At 35.3% G+C, this 23,497-nt stretch overlaps 1 protein-coding gene across 1 annotated transcript in view; it reads left to right on the plus strand.

The window, feature by feature from the left end:
• The first annotated feature begins 973 nt into the window (after positions 1-973).
• Positions 974-23,497, plus strand: part of LOC121371061 — a 109,732-nt gene continuing 87,208 nt past the window's right edge. The window contains exon 1 of the mRNA XM_041496684.1: positions 974-1,873. Coding sequence (XP_041352618.1) covers positions 1,760-1,873 — 114 coding nt within the window. The 5' untranslated portion in view covers positions 974-1,759. The remainder of the gene's footprint in view (positions 1,874-23,497) is intronic.

The following is a 23,497-nucleotide window of genomic DNA, read 5'->3' on the forward strand; positions in this document are numbered from 1 at the left end:
AGTGTTTTTCAATGGAATATTATTGGGATATTTAGACCGTATTAATGTTTTCTGGGTGGGGATTTTTTTTTTTTGCACATAAATTTATTTGTTTATATATATATATATTTGTTTTTAAAGTATAGGGTTTATTTTAATGGTTGATTAGTAGATTCTAATTGCCAACTTTTCTTTAAAGTACTTGTGTTAATATTTTTAGAAAAGTATATAAAATTGTTTCTGCTAATGGTTATGAAATTTTAAAATGAATTATTATCAGTATCTAGCACTTGTGTAAAACAAATGTTTATTTGTTAATTTTTTCCTTTAAAATATGTTTTGTTTTGTAATGATTTTTGTATCTTTTTGCTTGTAAATGAGAAATTTTCTTTTAATTAAAGATTAACCACATCTAACAAACATGACAATTTTTCATTAAAATGTGTGCCTATTTGTTTCCTTTTATCTTGTAGAAATGATTTCAAACACATCTCTGTGAGATGTAAATGTGGCGCTGAACATCACCTGTTCTCATTTCTACAAGAAAAAACTTGTGACACCGTTACCGTGGAGTTTGCTGAGTTGACAAGTAAACAAGTCTTGTTTGGATGTCGTTTAAATGATTACACGGGAAAGCAGGTCTAAATATGCCGTTTGGATTTGAAATCAAGGCAGGTTTGCAGAAGCAAAGTAGAGAGACAATAAACCGAGTTGGTATAAGTCTACTGTTACCCCTGAATGCAAGCCCATGTAACGTTTCGACCAGTGAGGACCCAGTGACTTCCGTTTGACAGCAGGCAACACGGCCTGGCTGTATCGGGATAAACCGGACAGGACACAGTTTGTGTGGCAATGTTTAAAAGTGTATATAAACTTGACCATGTGTTTATGGATACACTTCCATGTATACCAAAGGCAATCAGATAGAAAGCCTGTTCCCATCTGCTGTGGATGTAAAACTACTCGCCTTATTAGGGCTTTTTCTTAAAAGTAGTGTTCTGATAACGTACACAAGTTTTATTTTGAGTGTCATCATGCTTAAATGGATTGTAAGATGCATACAAAAAAAAGCAAAGAAATCATTTAGTGTTGATATTTCATGTCAGTAAACCAGTCTCTGCTTCAGGGGAACATTATTGATGTCATCTGTGTGAAGCGAAGCTTAGCGAATCTACTTCTTTACAGGATTACATTCAAATGATAAACAGGACATTTATCACATTCAACAGGTGTATTCAGGTTTTTGTGTCATGTTTTCGTTCCTCGCCCTTTGGGATTGTTGACTACAGGTATGAATGCATTTTGTTAGGCAGGTATTTCGGTTAGTCATGTCATTTTACTATGTACAGGTTCACAGATAAACTTTGGGTACGTCTTCAAAAGTTTTAATTGATATAACTTTACATCTGCCACTTTCTACAAAAGTTTTGATCGGATAACTTACAACTGCAGCTTTAAACAAACCTTCACAGCAGGAATGTATGTGTCTGTGAAAGTAAACATGGAAATGTACTGACTGCAGTATATTGCATAGCTGAGTTGAATAATGTGGTCCATTAGGGTGAGTGGGTGAGCAGACTTCAAAAGGGGATGTACTTTCGGTCTACAGGGAATATGTAACCGGAACATTTCTGTTGTTACTGTACCTATGTGACGTGCCTCACATTCAACTTGGTCATGATGTCATACATCCAGGATTATACCTGACAGGAATTACTTTCAGTGGATTGTATGTCTGAAGTATGTTTGTGAATGGAAATTGTAATAATTTACTGTGAAGATGACTTCTGAAGTAATAGAGGATACGGCTACGGACAGTCTGCAGGATTCCCAGATGGGACCCCTACAGCGGCGCCCCGCATTTAGACGCAAGGGTTACGCATGGACCAGCAAGGTAAGAGTGATACAAAGTTATTAATATTTATACTGATATATTTAGAATGAATGAATGAAAGAATGAGTGGATGAATGAACAAATATTTAACAACACCCCAGCACAAAGAATACATCAGCTGTTTGGTTTCAACTTAATATTTACAATGATACTTTGTTTTCATGTGTTGATTTTTAATTTTAAACTTTCTTAAATTTAAGTTATTTGTGGAAGGTCTATCTGTGAACCAAAGGAATATATATCAAAATAACTGACTAATATTTTTTAATGTATGTTTAATATATGTACTGCTTTTTAAAATTAACAAAGTTCATACATCTTTTAATTTCATATCCTTTCTTACACTATATTTACCAAATATAGCAATTAAAAAACAATGACAGTTAATTTAAAATACTAATAAAAAGTATAAAACTACATTACCTGTATATAATTTAATTAATATTTGTTATAAATCGTTTACAATGTGTTTAGAAAGTAAAGAATTTAGAAACCTTTATCTTTATATTATATACTGATGGGGAGAGGCTTACACAATGTGTGTGTGGGGGAGGAAATCAACTTTCATGAGTTTCACTGGATGCCTATTAAATATTCTATTACCGGTACACAGAACTGAGATGCATGTACAAACATTGTCGTCCTTGCTCTATATGAAGACACTATTTCCCGTTCCAGCCAGTGCACCACAACTGGTATGTCAAAGGCTGTGTATGTGTTATCCTGTCTGTGGGATGGTGCATATAAAAAATCCCTTGCTACTAATCGAAAACAGTAGCTCATGAAGTGGCAACAGTGGGTTTCCTCTCTCAATAACTGTGTGGTCTTTAACCATATGTCTGATGCCTTATAACTGTAAATAAAATGTGTTGAGTGCATCGTTAAATAAAACATTTCCTTTCTTTCTATATGAAGACCGACTGTTCAACTGTTGATGGGATGGTTATTGTGTTAAGTAGTGTGTCACTGGGTGTGTCATGAATGAGGAGATGTGTAAAACAAAGTGGATGAAGCAACTAAACATTTAATGACGCAATCGGGATTCGTAAAATGTTTTTAAATAGAATGTCAGAAATAAATTAAACATTATTAATTAACACAGGGTTATTTTCCCCTCTTCCAACTAATGTGTCCAACAACTATTAAATACCATGGTATGTGGTGTCCTGTTGGTGGGAAAGTTCATTTTAAAACTGCCTTGCTGGTGTATGGTACATATTTTTAATAGCCTACATGTTTGTGGAATCAACAGGTTTCTTCTCACTATTTAGCCCACATGTCATACTAGTCATACTTTAAAATTGGTGCAGGACATAGCCCAGTGGTAAAGGGCTCGCTTGATGTGTGGTCTGTCTAGGATTAATGGGCCCATTGGACTGTTTCTCGTCCCAGCCTGTGCACCCCACTGGTATTTCAAAGGCTGTTATATGTGGTATTGATCTATTTTTCTACAAGTGTATCAAAAGCTACGGTATGTCTGGGATGGTGCATATTGAAAAGAATAGCTCTTGGAGAGGCGACAGTGAGTTTCCTCTCTATCTAGTTAGTGCTTAATCATATGTCTGATGCCATATAACCATAACTAAAATGTATTAAGTGTGTCATTAAATAAATAATTCTTCCTTCCTGCCAATATTTGGAAATTAGTGGAAATGGAAAGTTAAAGGGTGTTCTGTTTAATGACACTACTAGAGCACATTAATTTATTAAACATCGGCTGTTGAATGTCAAACATTTGGTAATTTTTTACTCATATTCTTAGAGTAAACCCGCTACATTTTTCCATTAAGAGCAATGGATCTTTTATATGCACTTCCCACAGACAGGACAGCACATACCATGACTTGATATATTGGTTGTGGTGTTCTGACTTGTGTGGAAGTGGGATGTAGCTCATTGTTAGATTTCTTGTGAGGTATAATAGATCAAATGATCAATCATCCTTGAGAGACTCAACTTTATTACTGTTTCAACCAGTACTGCATGATTGATGAATCAAAAGCTGTGGTATGTACTGTCCTGCCTAGTACAAAGATTGATTGTTGTTTTTTCGACAGTAGTTTTCAGGTTTCCTCTCTCTTTTTCTCTTGACCAAGTATGCAAATAATAACCAAAATTTATGTTAGAAATGAAAACCACCTATATGCATGATAACCGAATAGAGCCCTTATCCGTCTTTAACTTCTATCTGGCAGGTAAAATTGAAGAGTTGGTATAGGAGCTATCAGGGTTTCAATTTATCAGGTCGACATGCATATTATGGGCCCAGATGGCCATGGTTTAAAACAAATATTCCTTTCCTTTAGGAATTTACAGCAGTAGCTTGGTCAGTGGTTCTTCTGGACATGATTGTTTTTTCAACTTATTTTCCTGTTTATATCCAATTAAGGTTCAAGCACACTGTCCTGGGCACACATGTTGGCTATCTGGGCTGTCTATCCAGGACAGTGGTTAGTTGTTAGTTGGTTAGAGGTTAGTGAGAGAGAAGAGGGTGTAGTGGCCTTACACCTACCCATTAAGCCCTTAAAAACTTGCTCTGGGTTGGAGCCGGTACCGGGCTGCAAACTCTGTACCTATCAGCCTGTAGTCCGAGGGCTTAACCACTGCACCACGGAGGCGACATGATTGTAAGCATGTGTCTTACTGACATTCCCTGCCGTGTGATAGAATCCTTGCTAAACCCTGGAGAATTTCCCACCTCTCCTGTAAAGATTTCAGATAATACAATATCCACTTGAAAACATGGACTTGGTTAAAACTGACCATTTGAGCATGTTACCCAAATCCATATATATAATGTACAAGCTGTTGATAATACCGCACTGTTGATGAAAGGTACTGGCGAGAGTTTTCACAAATATTTTATAACATATCTATAACAGAGGGTGACAGCTGAATGCAGTTGCCTTATTGAAGTGCATGGTTCACTCATTTAGTTTGTCGGAATATATAAAATTATCATGCATGTTTGTTGTATTTGGATTATTTATAATATGTAATAGGTTGACATTTTTGTGTGTTTTTGTCTGGTTCAGAATCTTATTTATAATGAATTTATTATTATTGCAGTGAGCATGATTTTATAAAAGCACTGAATGGCCATATTAGAAGAAATTGTGACTATGTTAATTGTTTATTTGAATACAGTTTGTTTTTGTGTCCAAATCATTTGAAAATATTATTCATCCATTAATTTTGGAAAAATAAAAATACAAAAATAAATAGAGAGAGTTAAAAGTTTGTTTTGTTTAACGACAGCACTAAAACACATTGATTTATTAATTATCAGCTATTGGATGTCAAACATTTGGTAATTTTGACATACAGTCTAAGAGAGGAAACCCGCTACATGTTTTCATTAGTAGTAAGGGATCTTTTATATGCACCATCCCACCGACAGGAGAGCACATACCACAGCCTTTTGATATACCAGTCTTGGTGCACTGGCTGGAACGAGAAATAGCTTAATGGGCCCACTGATGTGGGTCAATCCCAGAGTGACCTTGCATCATGCAAGCACTTTATGGTCTTTACCACTGGGTTACATCCCGCCCCAGAGAGAGACACACACAGAGAGAGAGAGAGACAGAGAGAGAGAGAGAGGGAGAGAGAGAGAGAGAGAGAGAGAGAGAGAGAGAGAGAGAGAGAGAGAGAGAGAGAGAGAGAGAGAGAGAGAGAGAGAGAGAGAGAGAGACACAGACAGAAAGAGAAAAGAGCTTGCTTTGTTACTGTATGAACATGAGAAAAACAAACTTACAGTTGTACATGTACATTATATAATCTACCATGTGTTGTAAATAACCATGCAAAATGCTCAATTTGCTGGTGGTATTTTGCTATGTATTTTAAACTATTATCCTGAAACAAAACAAACAAAACCTCCCAAAAAAAACCACGCTCCATAAAACAAACAACTCCCCTCCCACTACCCCCCCCCCCCCAAAAAAACCTCATAATATTCAGTATCATTATTTTAATTAGGCCATCTCAAATACTTTACTTTTCAAAAACTAATAGACTAGTGGATTTGAGTATGAGTATCTTTAAATAATTTGCACACAGCTAAAGTTCAATTACATAATATTATATTGGTGTGCACTTTGAATCCTACCTATTTTTGGACCAAGATAAAAGTGTGTTCAGCCCTAAGTAAATATGTAATATTTGAGTGTGTCGGGTTTTATCATTGTAATATATGTCATGTAGATAAAGAAAGTGTAGCATGGATGTTTGATAGAGATGGGTGAGATAGGTTCTGGTGTTTGTCATCACAATTCAGTGAGTGTCCATGCTTTAGTGCTCACCACTCAGTCGTACTAAGTGTAAATACTAAGTATACATTTCCTATGAGCCACTCACTGTCAGATCATATCTGGCCTTATATGTCTCTTACAAGTTAGTTAAAGTTTCTTTTATTTAATGACATCCCCACACAACATTGATTCATTCATCATCAGCTATTGGATGTCAAACATTGATCATTCTGACAGATAAAAGTTTGTTTTGTTTAACAACACCACTAGAGCACATTGATTTTTTTGGTCATTGGCTATTGGATGTCAAACATATGGTCATTTTGATGCAGTCATAGAGGTGCACCTGCAACATTTTTCCATTAATAGCAAGGGATCTTTTTTCTTTTTTTATTATTATTATTATTTTTTATTTAACGATGCACTCAAAACATTTTATTTATGGTTATATGGCGTCGGACATATAGTTAAGGACCACACAGATATTGAGAGAGGAAACCCGCTGTCGCCACTTCATGGGTTACTCTATTCGATTAGCAGCAAGGGATCTTTTATATGCATCATCCCAAAGACAGGCTAACACATACCACAGCGTTTGATATATAAGTTGTGGAATATTGGCTGGATCGAGAAATAACCTTAATGGGCCCACTGATAGGAATCGATTCTAGACCGACAGCGCATCAGCCATGCACTTTACCACTGGACTATGTCCCGCCCTTCTGACAGATAGTCTTAGAGGAAATCTGCTACATTTTTGTTTTCCAATTAGTAGTTAGGGATCTTTTATATGCACTTTCCCACAGATGGGACAACACATACCATGGCTTTTGATGTACCAGTTGTGGAGTCTACCAGTATTGCATGTCTTGTTTTGTATGTTGTTTCCTCTATGTATTTAATTTCTGTCCATTAAAGGTATATCAAAATTACATAATGCCAGCTTCTTGCCAAAATTATTAACTTTTGCTTTGAAATATAAACATTATACCTTCAGCTATATGCTCATAAAAAGTACAACTAAGTAATTTAATTTACTAGTAAAAAAATGTTTTATTATTTTATTGACAAATCTTTGGTGGATTTGAGTACTAAAAAAGTCTTTCTATGTCCAGAAGAGACAAAAATCTAAACTGTGACGAAATTAGTGATACCAAAAGTCCTGAATATGCACCCTGTTTCTGTTTGTTACTCATCTGTGTTCCACATTGTTGTCCACTGTTAAAGAAAAGAAAGAAAAGAAAAGGACTATTTAACAACAGCCCAGCACACTTTTATATGCAGCTATTAGGTGTTTAACAAGTTAATTGTGAAACTTAATCTAGATTGAGAGAAGAAACTTACTGCACCACATAGACTATTCTTAGTGACTAGCAGCAAGCCAGAGTTACAGAGTTCTTATAAGTTATTGGTAGTCCACTGAGCTACCAAGCACCTAAGATGTGGTAGCCCAATAACATGGTGGCCACCAATTTTTTAATTATCATTTTTTAATGATTAAAAAAAATAAAATATTATTGGTCACAAAAATACAAGTTCATTAATAAAGGTCTCTTAACTGACTTTGAACATTAAACTGTGTGTTTTTAAAAAAAAAATTACATATATATAAAACATCTAGACTGCAATTCTGTTGGTTTATTTATGGTATTGTGACTGAGTTATGAGTCATCACTCACAGTATTAATGTTTTGTGTCAACTTGGCACTCTGAGTAAGCAGTGATGGTACAAGAAACAGAAACTTTCCTATTTACAGTAATCTAAATATGTTTTACATGGATGGAGACAACGTAATATTTCTGCATGAAAATTACACCTTGGACCAAGGTCACCAAATAAACATATTTAGCAGCTCACTGAACTGAAGACACTAAAAAATAATTGTCTGATTATAAAAGCTGACAGTCCAGGGCATCCAGGTACTGGGATTTTCCTAACCCTGCAAGGGGTCTTTTTATATTGTACTTTCACATAAACAGGATAATACGTAATATGTACTGGTTAAAATAGGACAAATCAAAATGGGCCTGTCCACTAAGGTAAACATTCCTATGACTCGTATCTCAACAGTTTAATTTTCCTTGTTATGTTTTTCCACAACTTTTACTACCATTTAGAACAAAAGCCTGTGTAACTTTATTTTTATTTTCATAGTTGTCGGAAGATAACAGTGATAATAGTTTTATAATTTAATTTTCAATTGTGGGGGCCAATGCATTATTTTCAGTGTTTGGGGAGAGGGAGGACGATACCCTTGCTGCGCCTTCTCCACTTCTGCTGCCTATGATTAACATAGTAAATATGTCCTCATTTTATGAAATTGGCTTGTAGTCAGATTAGTTTAAAACTACAAACATGCCCTATTAATTTGCAGTAGTTCTTCTTCTTTTCATTAGCTTCACTACATGTTGAGGCCAGATGTGACTATGAATGATACTGTCCTCTGTAGACCACTTTTGGTACCGTACAGTTCCTTCTCGAGTGTTATAGTTGTCCAGGTAGTGTCCCATTTGCAATTGTTATGGGAAGAATTACCAAGTCATGAAAATAATGACTCAGTTTTTTTGTTTTTTTTCAGTAATACATTTTTTTCTCTTTTGATTTCTTCCCCTTCATATGTAATATAGCTATTTCTTCGGCCACCTGAACCTTTTAGTTGGATTTATTCCATGGCTACATTTGATTACTTTGTCATGGCTGACTCTTGCAGGAATGAACAGTTTGTGTGTTTTCTGCTCAGTAGCTCATTCCATGTACGATCACATTTTGATGGTTTCATCGATCGGAGATTGGATTATTCACCTGCTGGTAGTTTTTGTTTGAATATTCATCTTTTCATCTTTAATGGAACATCTGGATTTAGAAGAAGAATTCAATGGCCTTGTTTAAATGTCGTGGATGCTTCTCACCTGGACTTAAAAGTTCAGGAATTGGGCCAAAATCAAATTCTGCGTATTTAAGTTTGAAGAAGAAGGGGATGGATACTCATTTTTCATGCCAATATTTAAGCTTCTGTGTAAAATATTATTTAAAAAAAAGAAAAAAAGTATCTAGAGCAAATACTGGATATATAATTATATAAAAAATAATATACTGTCTTTAAAACCTGTAAAGGGGCAGAATGTTGGTCTCTTAATGATAAAGTGGTTGACTGAGGTGGTTGTAGATATGGATTCAATTCCAGCCATTTACCCATGATTTGTACATCAAAGGCCATGGTATGTGTTATCCTGTTTATGGGAATGTGCATACACAATATGTATTAAAGATCCCTTTCTGCTTTTTCAGTTGGGAGTAGCGTATGTGGTGGTAGAAAGTTTTCTCTTTCTCAACCAAGTATCAAAATGTTAACCATATAGCTCAACTGTAATTTAAGTATTCCTTTCGTTTACTTAACATGTGTACAAATAATTACCGGTAACTGAATAAAGGGTTTGTATTTCATACAAGGCCTATCTACAAGTTTACTCCAAATCTATATATTGTCAGCTCTCCAATAAAGAGGAAAATACACATGCATGTATGTATTGGCAATTCAGTCTAATTGCATGAGTAATAGTGTTCTAAAAATAGTTCTTTTTAAAAAGTGATCCCATTTACAAATTAATGTAATATAAAATCTTGCTCAATTTTGAAATGCATTAAAGTGAAGATCAAAACTGCTGATAAAACTGCTGATCATATGTGATATTTGATTGAGAACTACTGCTTATGACTAACACATTTTACAATATCTGCTATCTCTGTCTACCTCCTACCAGTATCATGCTTTTCAGTCTATCTGTTTGAAGAAAAAAGTTAAAAGTTTGTTTTGTTTAATGACACCACTTGAGCTTCGGCTATGAAATGTCAAACATTTGGTAGTTTTGACATATAGTCTCAGAGAGAAAACTCAATGAATTTTTCAATTAGTAGCAAGGGATCTTTTATGTACACTATCCCACAGACAGGATGGCACATACCACAGCTTTTGATATGCCAGTTGTGCACTAGCCGGAACAAGAAATAGCCCAAAAGGCCCACCGATGGGGATTGATCCCAAACTGACCTCACATCAAGTGAGCACTTTACTACTGGGTTACATCTCGCACCTCTGTATGAAGACACCCAATTGGCAAAGATAAAAAGTGTTTGTTTCATCAACATTCATGTAAAAAGTTAAAGGTTTGTTTTGTTTAACACCACAAGAGCACAGTTATTAATAAATCATCAGCTATTGGATGTCAGACATTTTGGAACATGTAGTCTTCAGAGGATACCTGTTGCATTTTCCCATTAACAATAAGGAATCTTTTATATGTACTTTCCCACAGACATGACCTAGTCGTGAGGGCACTGGTTGGGATGGGGGGTGGGCTGGAAATGGGCCAGCTTCATTAGTTTATATTAATTGCTTGGTGGAATTGTGTTTTTAACTGTTGTGACTTCATTAATTAAAATAATGTCATTGGTCAGGTACCGTGGATTATTTTTTAATCACTTTTATGAAATCAGAAGGTGAAATATACATATTATATTTCCAGCAGCAACAACAATGGTGTCAGTTTCTATGTTTGCTCAACATTAAAGTTTTACATTTTGCTCCATATTTCAGGGTTCTGTCCCGGGTTGGGCCCCTGGCTGTCCAGAGACGGGACTGGGACAGACATGCTTGAAACCTTCGTGGTATATGAGCATGACAAAATTATCCGCTCCGCTCCATTTCTCACAAACCATAAGTCCTACATCAATAAAACTTGGTTTATAGTTGCACCTTTGGATGTTCATCACATTGCATGATTAAATTAATACAAAAGGATCAGTATATGAGTTTGATGTAATAAAAAAAAAGAAGACAGTATAACAAACCCAGATTAATTGGTGTTACTTTTGGTCAGCATGAATCAGAAACTGTTTTATTTATTTTTATTCATGTATTCAAATCAGGTAATGATGATTATGAATGCAATTATGATACAGGTCACTGTTTGGAGCACTGAATATTCAAGTATATCATTACACCCTTACTTGTGCAATGTAAAATCTGCTTGTTCTACTTAAATACTTCTACTGAAAGATTCAATAATATGTAAGTTGTTTTTCATTAAATGACAAAACTTCTGCTCAATAAAAACACATCACAGCATCAAATTAGCAAATAAATGATTTGGTCACATATATTGTGATTTTCAGTTGACTTGTTCACTTGGACATGTTGTTGGAACAATTTGTTTGTCCTATACCCAAAATTACTTGTCCTGGGCAAGCAGACAAGCATCAATGTAAAGCCCTGATAAACTATATGAATGAATGAATGAATGTTTAACAACACTCCAGTTCTAAAAATACAATGGCTGTTGGACATCAGCTAGAGGTAAAGATAAATCATACCAGGTGCAGATCTATGGGTTGGTTGGATCCCACTGCTTACAATCAAAAACAATCCCCCCAATTATTTTAACATGGATTCACCACTTCCATTTATGTAGTTGCATGTAGACCACTCTGCTGCAAAAATTCCTGGATTTGCACCTGCATAATTGACAAAAAAGTATGAAATCTCCTTTATTTATTCCAATGACTTGGTGTTAATTGGGTGGATCCAGGTGGAGATGTTTGTGACTAACCCCTGTGTCTCAGACCCGTACAGGTGGAAATGTATTACTGTAGTGGTAGTGACTGCTTTGATGTGTGTTAAAACCAGGTACCGTAGATCAGCCATCTCCCTGTTTCCGTTTGATCTTTGTTTCATCCTAAATCATCAAGTGAAATGTGGACCAGTATAATTCAATGAGTTGCTCACTTGTCATCAGTCACAGTCAGTTTAGCTGTAGTCTCCCTGAGGTGATTAATTTTATGCAGCAGATACATCAAAACCTCATTAATAATATGAATGAATGTCATTTCTGGTTGGGTTTTTTAGGTGACAGAAAGTTTAAATTGTTTTCATATAGCATTTTTCATATGAATTTTTAAAATACATATTTAATAATTAAATTTAATGATATTGTATATGCTTATAACAGTATTCTATTAAATAAAAGTATACATGTATATGGGTTTGTTTTACAATGATAATATAACTAGTTTTCATGCTTATATTCAACTGAAGTTCAAACATGCTCATGGCTTAAAATTGACAGGAGACGGGCAGCAAATCATGAAATGTTACTCAAAATACACAATATGTTCTCTGATAATCATTTTCACAACTCCAACTAACGATCCAGTTCATTGATGCAGCACATCTCAGGGTTTAGTGAGCATATGAAACCGAACAAGAAGAAGAAGAAGCAGAAGAAGTTTTCCATTTAATTTTAAACAGTATTCTTGATACATCGAGAAATCCTCCCTTTCAGGAGTGATAAAATAAAATTTGTCTCAACTGAGTGTTCTTCATTGCTGTTGAAAAAATTACCAATAACATTTTGAGTCTAACTTCTCAAACTACTTCTCAGTGTTTACCATTTGTGTCTGTCTTGAAATCTCTTTCCCATTCCACAAAATGAATTTTAACCATTGAATGCTGTTCTGGATGAATGGAAACCTATACTGCTTTGGCCCTTATCAGTTAGCAACAAGTAGGGGACAAGATTTCAAAGTTTTTGGCTTACAGAATTTTACTTGCACTAGCTGTAACCTGCACATTGCATGGGGAAATGTGGATGGGGTGTGGTGGCCTTACACTGGCCCCAGACGTATGACCACCATGTAGATAGTCAGCCCTCGTTAGCCGAGGCTATATACATAGTCGTTGTTTATAGAATGGTAGCCACTTATGTCTGATCCATGAAGGCTTTCATTATGGAATTCATCTTTGTATGTAATATTTAGCATGTGTGGGTGGTAGTGTAAAAAGATCTTTGCATCAGTGGTTCTATTCTCTGGGTTTTTTTTCATCCCAGCCAATGTCCCACGATTGGTATATAATAGGCCATGATTATGTGCTGTCCTGCCTAGGAAATTGCATATAAAAGATCCCTTGCTGCTAATGGAAAAATTTAGCAGGTTTCCCAAAAGACTGTGTCAGAATTATCAAATATTTAACTGACATCCAATAGCTAATGAGTATTAAATCAAAGTGCTCTAGTGGTGTCATTAAACAAAACATACTTTTGTCTGTAATTCCTGCTTCCTCCCCCCACCCCACCCCACCCTCATCAGTGTGTGGTTTGTACACTTGAGAACATGCTTATAATTGTGAATGGTCCCTAGAATTATTTCGACTGGCCTTGGTGGCGTAGTGGTTAAGCTATCAGACTACAGGCTGGTAGGTACAGGGTTCACAGCCCGGTACCCGGTACCTCAATGGGTAGGTGTAAGACCACTACACCCTCTTCTCTCTCACTAACCACAAACCAACTAACAACTAACCACCTGTCCTGGACAGACAGCCCAGATAGCTGAGGAGTATGCCCAGGACAGGGTGCTTGAACCTTAATTAGATATAAGCACGAAAATAAGTTGAAATAAATTGAAATGAAAGAACTACATGTATTTCTGAAATAGCCTTGGTTACCAGTACTGTTTCCTGGATTATCTAATAATCCACTTTACTGCTTGGATCCCTTAAAAACCACAATTTATTTTAACAATCCCTTATCAGATTAGACAGCATCTTGACCCATCTATCACTAATTCACTGTGATCAGTAAGGAAAGTCCCGTTCATCTTCCTCTCATCCAGATTACTGCCTATTCCACAACCTTGAGGTGCCATCCAAGACCTTTTGAGGGGGAGGGGGGCCAAATGTTTAGTTTCGTCATTGTCGACCTCCAGAGTTGCCAATTACTGTTTTTAAGTGGATTAGGCTGAGCGTGGAGGTCGAGATTTAACAAGTTGTTGGGTTACACAATCTAGCGGCTGACACTATCGTGATAATCTCAGCGTTCCTGTTTTAGTGGGTTCGGTAAACATCGCCGTCACCTCGATCCTGTTGGCAACATCGGCTAAAACACCAAGCAGCGCAAGCAGCATGTGATATGTATATATGTGTAAGAAACTCAGTTAATGGCAAGTGCTGATGGTTGGATTTTTTCTCTTGTATTTTTCTTCGTTTTTTTTTTCTCTCTTCTTTTCACAGTGTAAGTGTACCAGAATACGTTTTAAAATTCTAATACAGTCAATCGCATCTTCAGACAAGCACAGCTATATTATTATTTTTTTAATATTGATAAACAACAATAAAATATTTAGCATAAAGTTCCATCAGTCACTGGATAAGACACGGCTAATAAGTAATATTTAAATGTTAATAAAAATATATTACTCTGAATCTGTTAATATTTTTATCTGATAATCAGGGGAAGTAACTGCCTTAGTCTTACTGGTTTTCTGCCAAGAAGAATTGTATATTCATGTACACTATTTGCATACCTACATTGTATAGAAGGCAAATAACATGTTATTCTGCAAGTGGTGTGATCACTCGCACCCATGGTCATCTGCCTAAAATTCACGTTAGGCATGCTACCATCTCCCATCTAGGCAAAAGTAATTCATGGCTACAGAAATGTGCTAACCGTGTGCAGTTGATCACAATAAACCATTTGTTTTTCTCATTAAAGATCAAAATTAATCTACATTGTTGGCTATTTTTTGTTGTGGTTATTGTGTTGTTGTTTAACAACACCACTAGAGCATATTGATTAATTAATCATTGTCTATTTAACATCAGATGGTAATTTTGACATAGGAAACTTGCTATATTTAACTTGCTATATTTTTCCAGTAGTAGCAAAAGATTTTTATGTACATTTTCTAACAAACATGCACTGTAGTGTACTCAATACCTAAACAATAGCAGATCATTTGACAATAGGAGGCAGCTGTAGCAAAGACTAGATTATCATTAGGAACACTGGATGTTAGTTACGCCTGTGGACAATTTTGGAGTCATAACGACACCATCTTTGCATATATAGCAAGGCCAACATCAGTTCAGCGAGACCCATCTGTACCATGTGCAAATATAAAACACAAAAACACTGCAAAAACAGTATGATTAAAAAAGCAAAAAAGGAAACATTTATTAGTCATTGTAATGGTTTGCAATTCCATTCCATCTTGCAGACAGTGACCTTAAACTATCAATAAAAGGTTATTTTAATGTACAAAAATTATTAGTTGAAGCTGTTTTTGTTTGTTTTTTAATTCACCATCTGTTTGTAAAGTGCAGGCCACTTAGTTTTTAATATTGTCATATTTAATATTTTAGGAAACCATTGAACACAAATTCTATAAAAGTCAAACAAAGTCTTTTTTTTAGTGTGACTACTGGACACATAGGCTGACCTAAAAATTGAGCACTGAAAAAGATTGCCTATCCTTATTTTGTGGATTATTGAGATAATACTTTCATATAATAATAGTGTGCCCACAGCTGAGATCTGTTATCATCAGAGCTGTTTTATGGACCTGTCATATGACATGCCTGTTGGGCCTTCAAAACTGTTAATCCTACTTTGAATACTAGTACTACTAGTATATAGCCAGTGGCATCTCGTAGGTCTGTAGGCTGAGATGTGGCATAGTTATGATAGCTGTTGTTTAGGGTTATTGGTGTTTTTTGTTTTGTTTTTTCTTGTTTTTGTTTTGTTTTGTTTTTGTTTTGTTGTTTGTTTGTTTGTTTTGTTTTGTTTGTTTTGTTTTGTTTTGTTGTTTGTTTTGTTTTGTTTGTTTGGTGGTTTTTTTTTTTTTTTTTTTTTTTGGGGGGGGGGGGGGGTGTTACAGTAGAGCTGCACAAACACCCACATACATTTAAAAAAATTCTTGAGATGGCAGTATTCTAATTGGCTAGGTACTTAATACAAATTTCACAATAGTCTGTATTAACACCAGGATTGTTACGTTATGTCCTGCCTTTCATGTAGTGACAAGCAATTTTAATATACTTTGACATCCAATAGCCGATGATTAATTCATCAGTGTGCTCTAGTGGTGTCATTAAACAAAACAAACTTTTTTAATATGGAAAATATCAACTGTATTTGGGGAAACATATACTCAATTTAACAGGCTGTTGTTGATGTTTTTAATATTATAAAATATTAATGATTGATACATTCTGTTTAACTTTCAGTTTAAATTCTGTTTGCTAAAATGCTTATTAAGCTGCTGCTACTGTCAAGTGACAAACTGTTAAGAGCATAAATCTCTACTACGTCAGTCATCTTGGAATAAACCAAGGTTTTTTTTATTGGTGATTTCTTTCTATGCAATAAATGAGTTGTTACCAAACAAAAAATTAAAACCCCACTAAAACTACCCCACATATTTTTTATTGATTATCTCTAGTTTTAATATACATGTGTGTGCATAATTATGAATATACTTTTTTTTCCATTAAAATATTAATACAGTAACTTAATATGATATAAGCGGGAATGTGGGAACTGTTTTAATGTGCCCATATCCAATAAGGTTCAGGCACGCCCACCCCGGACTTAACCTCTGACTTCGCCAGTGACCAGTTCCGGGGCAGGGTGTCGTATTTCTATAACATCAAGAGTAATTTCTAATGTGTGTCTAAGAAAGTTTGCATAGTTATAGCTCTATAATACTGTAGCTTATTTATATCATAGGCTTATATTACAAATTATACTATAATAGTACTGTGATTAAAACAAATATATATGATATCTTTGTGTTGCTAGATCATTCCATGTTAAATCATCAAAAGGTTAAGAGATGACTTTCAGCAAATACCATTACAAAGAATCAGGGTATATGCCCAAATATGCAATATAGACTGAGTCATACACCTTTTAAACAACTGCTTTTGTTATGAAAGGAAGGGATGAGGTGTATATTATGCAATTATCCATATGTCCATCTGTCAGTTCAATCTATCAATTTGCCCATCTGTCCATCCAACTGCTTGTCCATCCATCCATCCATCCATCCATTCATCCATCCAACCATCCGTCCACCTACACATGCAACCATCCATTCATCCATCCAACTGCTTATCCATCCATCCATCCATCCATTCATCCATCCATCCATCTATTCATCCATCCATCCATCCGTCCACCTACACATGCAACCATCCATTCATCCATCCATTTAATCAACCATCCATCCATCCATCCATCCATGCATCCATCCATCCATATATCATCCATCCATCCATCCATTTAATCAACTATTCATCCATCCATCTATCCATCCATCCATCCATCCATCCATCCATCCATCCATCCATCTGCACATGAAACCATCCATTCATTGATCCATTTAATCAACCATCCATCCATCCATCCATCCATCCATCCATCCATCCATCCACCTGCACATGGAACCATCCATTCATTGATCCATTTAATCAACCATCCATCCATCCATCCATCCATCCATCCATCCATCCATCCATCCATCCATCCATCCATCCATCCATCCATCCATCCATCCATCCATCCATCCATCCATCCATCCATCCATCCATCCACCTGCACATGGAACCATCCATTCATTGATCCATTTAATCAACCATCCATCCATCCATCCATCCATCCATCCATATACCGGTATCCATCATTTTAAAATAAATATTTTTGCAATATAAGAGTCTTATTTAAGTTTTATTTTTGTCAGACATTAACAAGCAGAACTCATCTATGAGGAGATTTCAAGTCCTCATTCTAGAGTAACCAATTTAGTATGATCAATTGACGTACTGTTAGTGTTAAATAAATTTTAATTTGTTACCTGTCTCCATTATACACCGGTGTTTCTTGTTTCCACGTAACTGTGTTTATCAGGGGTCACCAGGGCCAGTCAGTGCAGGGGGCAGAGATAAGAGATAGAATGTTGCTATATTTTTCTCTTTCAATATTTCCGACCTCACTTTTATCAGTTATGTAGGCCAGCTAGCCTAGTTGTAGGATGGTTCGGTCTTTAATTCACCATGAATAGGATTCCCTTTGTTCTCAACTCTTTCACAAAAAAGGTAGGAAAAGTGACATGTTTTTGTCTTATGTTTGGTATTTAAGTTATTTCTTTATGTCAGCTTCTTAAGAAATTGGTTTTATTTAGTTACCTGTAAACTGCATGAAAGTAAAAGTAAACAAAGTGTCTTAACCTGAAGGATAAGGTTGAAGGTTTACATCCAGACATGTTATAACTTACTCATAACGATAGCAGTAACTTTGTCTAGCTGTTATGTAAAACAAAAATGTAAACCAGTGTTTAAAAGAGAGTGGGATACAGTTTTTGTAAGTAGTTTGGAATCAGAATATCTGTTATTTTAAGTTGATGGGAAAATAATTATTTTTGAACATTTTGCTTTTAGTTCTTTAATTTTGATTACTTTTTGGGGGTATTGCATGTAGCAGTTATCTAAAGCAACAAAAATGTTAATTAAAGTTATTTTAATTAAAATAATAATAATATTTATATTGTATTATAATATAAATTGTATTGTAATATAATTGTTGCTTTAGATAACTGCTACATGCAATACCCCCCCAAAATAATCAAAATTAAAAAACTAAAAGCAGAATGTTCAAAAATAATTATTTTCCCATCAACTTAAATTTGTATGTTATATAAAATGGATAATACATGTATATAATCTCATTAGAAATCGGCTGACATTGACATGTTTTAGTATGAACAGTTATTTTGATTATGCATAACAGTATACATATTGTTGGAATTATATTGTTGGTATCTCATTTATTGCAACTTATTTTCGTGCTTATATCCAATTAAGGTTCAAGCACACTGTCCTGGGCATACACACCTCAGGTATCTGGACTGTCAGTCCAGGATAGTGTGTTAGTTGTTAGTTGTTATTAATTTTTCTAAATTTTTTATTTTTTTATCAATACAGTAATAAAAAATAATTGTAATAGTTCTAAATGTGTGCTGATTCTTTGCTAAAACTGGTGGTTCAAATAACACCTGACTAGTATATAATATAATAAGACTAGGTGTTAGCATTTAGTTGCTCATTTGTTTACAGTATTATACTAACATTATTCTGAAATAATAAATATTGTTTTCTCCAGAATTCCGCAGCTCTAGATATTTGAGATATCTGGAGATTGTGTGTAATTAATGTAAATTCCACGAGTTGAGCCAAAGGTTGGACTGGCAATGACATTCTCCTAATGATGTGGGGATCTGCCTGTCTGAGTGACAGAGATGTTATTCCAGAGTGTCAAAGCAAGGCTGTGAGTGGGAAAGGGGAAGTGTTGTCCAGATAGTACTATTATTAACTCCCTCCCATCAGTGCACTCATTAACTGTCAAAAGGCATCATGTTGTGGACCAATCATTTACTGTTTTTATAACGCTAATGTATTGAATGCATAGGTGTACAGGCTCCCATTTTTGTGGGGGGGCAGGCTAGCTTCTGCCCGAGTTAAATGAAAATGTCCGAATCTGGATAACAACATTTATTCATATTAGTATTACTACCAAACAGCCATATAGCTATATAGGGTTGCAAACGAATCACTATGCATTTTTACATGGATTACAACTAATTTTGAGGGTAGAATGATGGAAATACATGGTAAAAAGGTCTCAGATTAATCCATTTTGCCTCAATATCTCTATTATTTTTGCCAGAATTTGAGGTTTTGCTCGAGCACTAGGGGTCAGTTAATTACACACACACACACACACACACCCCATCTCGTAGGCTTATGATTGAATGACTTCTGAATAAATGTAAATCATGTTTGTTCTCTTATGAAAACACTGTTTTGTGTTGTAATCTTTTTGTTTGTTTTTGTTTTTTATATCAGTCTTTAAATTTTTGTGTAAATATTTAAAACATTTGAACCATGGAATTACTTCATGCTTTAAAGACATTAACAGGTGGTCTTATGAACTGCTGACCTGAATAACAAAAAAGCTGACATGTTATTTTTCTTCAATTTTCTTTCTATATCACAAATTCGGTATATCAAATTCATAAACATTCTTTTGAATATTTCTAAAAATAAAACCTGGCCGATTGAGTTTCCAGCAGCTCGTGTAGAGAGGTTGATTAACTCCTTTGCTTTATCCAAACTTTACTCCAAACTGAGCTAATCTGAAGATTGTTTTAAGTTCATATTTCTTGTTCCTGATCCTGAACCGATTTGATCTTTGCTCAGCAAATTCTGTGCCAAGCAGATTCTTATACTGAGTAGACTACGACAAGAAATATGAGTGTAAAAAAAAACAAGTTTTTTCTTTCTGTTTTTTTTTTTTTTTTTTAATTTAAGGAAATAACTATGTTTTTCAAGGTCAGTTTTGATACAGATGTTAGAAAACTTTTGTCCGTCTGTTTTAAAAGTCTTGTGATACTTTTGCTGTGGTTCTTCACAGTCTGTACAGATATACAGTCAGACCTGTCCTAGCAGCCACCTGTAATCAGCAGTCACCTGCCTTAAGCAGCCACTTTTTTCCCTCCCTTATATTTATAATGTAAATGTACCTGTAATAAGCAGTCACCTGTCTAATGCAGCCAGCGGCCACCTAAATCGGATCCCAAACTGGCAAAATACCTGTATTAAGCGGCCACATTAAACGTTTACTATCATATAAAAGGGATATTTTAACAACTGTGATAAGGTGCAGCAAATAACCAATCTTTACACCTTCAGGAATACTAGTACCCTTTCAGTCCCAACATCTCAATTAAGAAAGTATGACTTTGAATGCACCTAAATGCCTCTGGGCAGGCTATGCTTGACATATGTAAATTCGCTTAGTATGACAAAACACCACATGAAGTAGGAATTAAATAATTAAATGGAAAAAGAAAACAAAGTTGTTGAGAAGGGTTAATTTAATACATTCCAGTTTCATTTTGTTTCTGAAGGAGACTACATGTCAGAAGTTGATTTATAGTTAATTATGAAGCACGCATCCATTAATTAGCAGTACAGACGGTAAAACACATGTTTTAAAGACTATATGTGTCAACCTGTAATCAGCGGCCACCTATCTTAAGCAGCCACTTTTATCTACCCCCTTGTGTGACCGTTTAAGACAGGTTTGACTGCATTTTAAAGATGTGTAATGGTGGCTTCTGGTCAACAGTGTTTACTGAGACATAGGGTCTCCACGAGTACTCAAGTACTCGGGCATGGGCCGAGTCTAGCAAGACTCGAGTCCGTTCATAGGACTCGAATACCCATACAAAGTGGAATCCAATCATCAACTATAATACAATGGACAATGTAGGACAGTAATTTCAGCAGTAAATAATCAACAATATAAGTTATACAATAATAATATGATCTTTTTAAACTGGCCGTCTGTCCGTCACATTACTGAACATATCAACCGGTTTCTAAATGCAATACAATGGCATGATTTGGCATCAGTGTTCAGCACTGGAATTAAGATGCATAAAACTATTTTACTTTATTCCGTAATCTCATCATCATCTAGTGTAAGTGTCAGGTAGTTGGGTCCAGGTCGAAGTTGACCATCGAGTACTCGAGTCCAATATTTTGGATTCGTGGAGGCCTTATTGGAACATTCATTGTCGTTTTGAAATGTAAAGATTATACACCTGAACTAAATGCTTAAAAATATTACAACCAAAAAATTTCATTTACTAGTAGGATTTGTTTTCTGCCTACAAGAATAAGTGCATATAAATAACATCTTGTTCATAGATGTCAGAAGCAACTGATAGGAGTGATTTTTAAGGTGGGTGGTGGTGGTGGTGTGTGTGTGTGTGGGGGGGGGGGGTTAGGTGGTAATGAATTATCTTCAAAGTTGGGAAGGGTCAGTCCCTGTTTTCAATGCTTATGTAGTTTTTATATTGATAAAAGTAGCCTGTGGTGGGCAGCGGGTTTCTTCTTTGCTAGTTGTCGAGAGAAAAAAACTAAATTCTCTGCTATACATTTGACACCCAGTAGCAGCATAACAGACAGTATGCAGAGATGTTTCTAAACATTTCTTCTTCAGCCAGTGTTCCACATCTGGCATAACACAAGCTGTGGTATGTACTATCCTGTATCTGGGATTATGTATATAAAATACCCCTTGCTGCTAATTAAAAAGAGTAATGCATGGAGTGGTGGCAGCAGGTTTCCTCTCTCATTATCTGTAAGATCTTGAACCATACGTCCAATGCCATATAACTGTAATTCAAATGTGTCTTTAATAAATAAAAAAAGGTTCTCTTTCTTTTCTTCTGAGGCCAAAAATTAAACCTGAAGAGATCCAGCTTATTACTTGGAGGATTATAACTAGAGCAAATTGTCACAGTGAATGACAGCAGAGCTCCAGACTCAATACCAAGACCAGCTCTCTTCCTCAAATATCTCAGACATTTGGTGACTCGGGGAACTATGCAAGCTTCTTACAGCTTCCAGTATGCTCAACAAACAGTGATGAAAAAACACTAAACAGCTTTCAAAATGCAGCGACATGCAATGTATTTGTCTAGATTCCATTCGGTCTGTTTGTGTATAGAAATTCCCTTTACAAGATTTTTTTTTTTGGGTTGTTTTTTAGCCCTGGAGTTATATACGTAACACTTGTTGAATAAAATCCAATATCAAACACATGCATTAACTGTTACTGTATCCAATCTATTTCGGCATTTTGTTCTGTTTTTCGAACATGTCCCGAATGCTGATTGAGTTATGTACACAAATTTTCTAGGATTTCATTATATAAGGGTAACCAACCAGAGCCACCAAAACTAAATGATGTCTTAATCTGTCCCCACTGGATGTTATTGATTAACAAATCTTCCAATAATCGGATCGGTTGCTGCTATTTCACACACCATAATGGCCTGTTATGTTCACATTTCATGTTAAATGCTATAACTACATACAGTGTTTCGGACACCTTCATTTCGCTTTCATCAGTGCCCCTGGCGCTATGTAGGAAATGAAGCAAAGAAATGGAGGTTGATATTTTCGCGGTGTGCGGTGATAGCTAGAGGGAAAGATCGTTCTTCTAAATCTGATCAGTCGTCATAGAAATAAATGTCAGGCATCGATAGCAATGTCCTGATCATCGAACATAGTCTGTGATTGGAAGCAGTCCACGTCAGTGTTTTCGTGATGGGTTTATTCGCAAAATGGATACATTCCGTGTTCCAGTTTGTGGTCAGTAATTAGACATGTGTTAAGTATATTAATGTGTCAGAGGTTATCATAGTTATTGCTGATTTTACTGAATATATATAATATATTGTATTCCTATTTATACAGGGAACATTTTGTTTTCAAAATCTTGATTAGCGATATTTCTAGTCAAATGAAAATTAACTAGCAACTATTGTTTAACATTTTAATATTGTGTAGCAATCTTTGAAACTTGCGTAGTAAATCATGACAAAATACTGAACAAAATGTTCCCTGTTATATATACATATATTTTAAATATATTGCAGAGATTTTTGCTTTATGGAACCTATTTG

Source organism: Gigantopelta aegis, chromosome 4, assembly GCF_016097555.1.
Source record: "Gigantopelta aegis isolate Gae_Host chromosome 4, Gae_host_genome, whole genome shotgun sequence".
Classification (NCBI taxonomy): domain Eukaryota; kingdom Metazoa; phylum Mollusca; class Gastropoda; order Neomphalida; family Peltospiridae; genus Gigantopelta; species Gigantopelta aegis.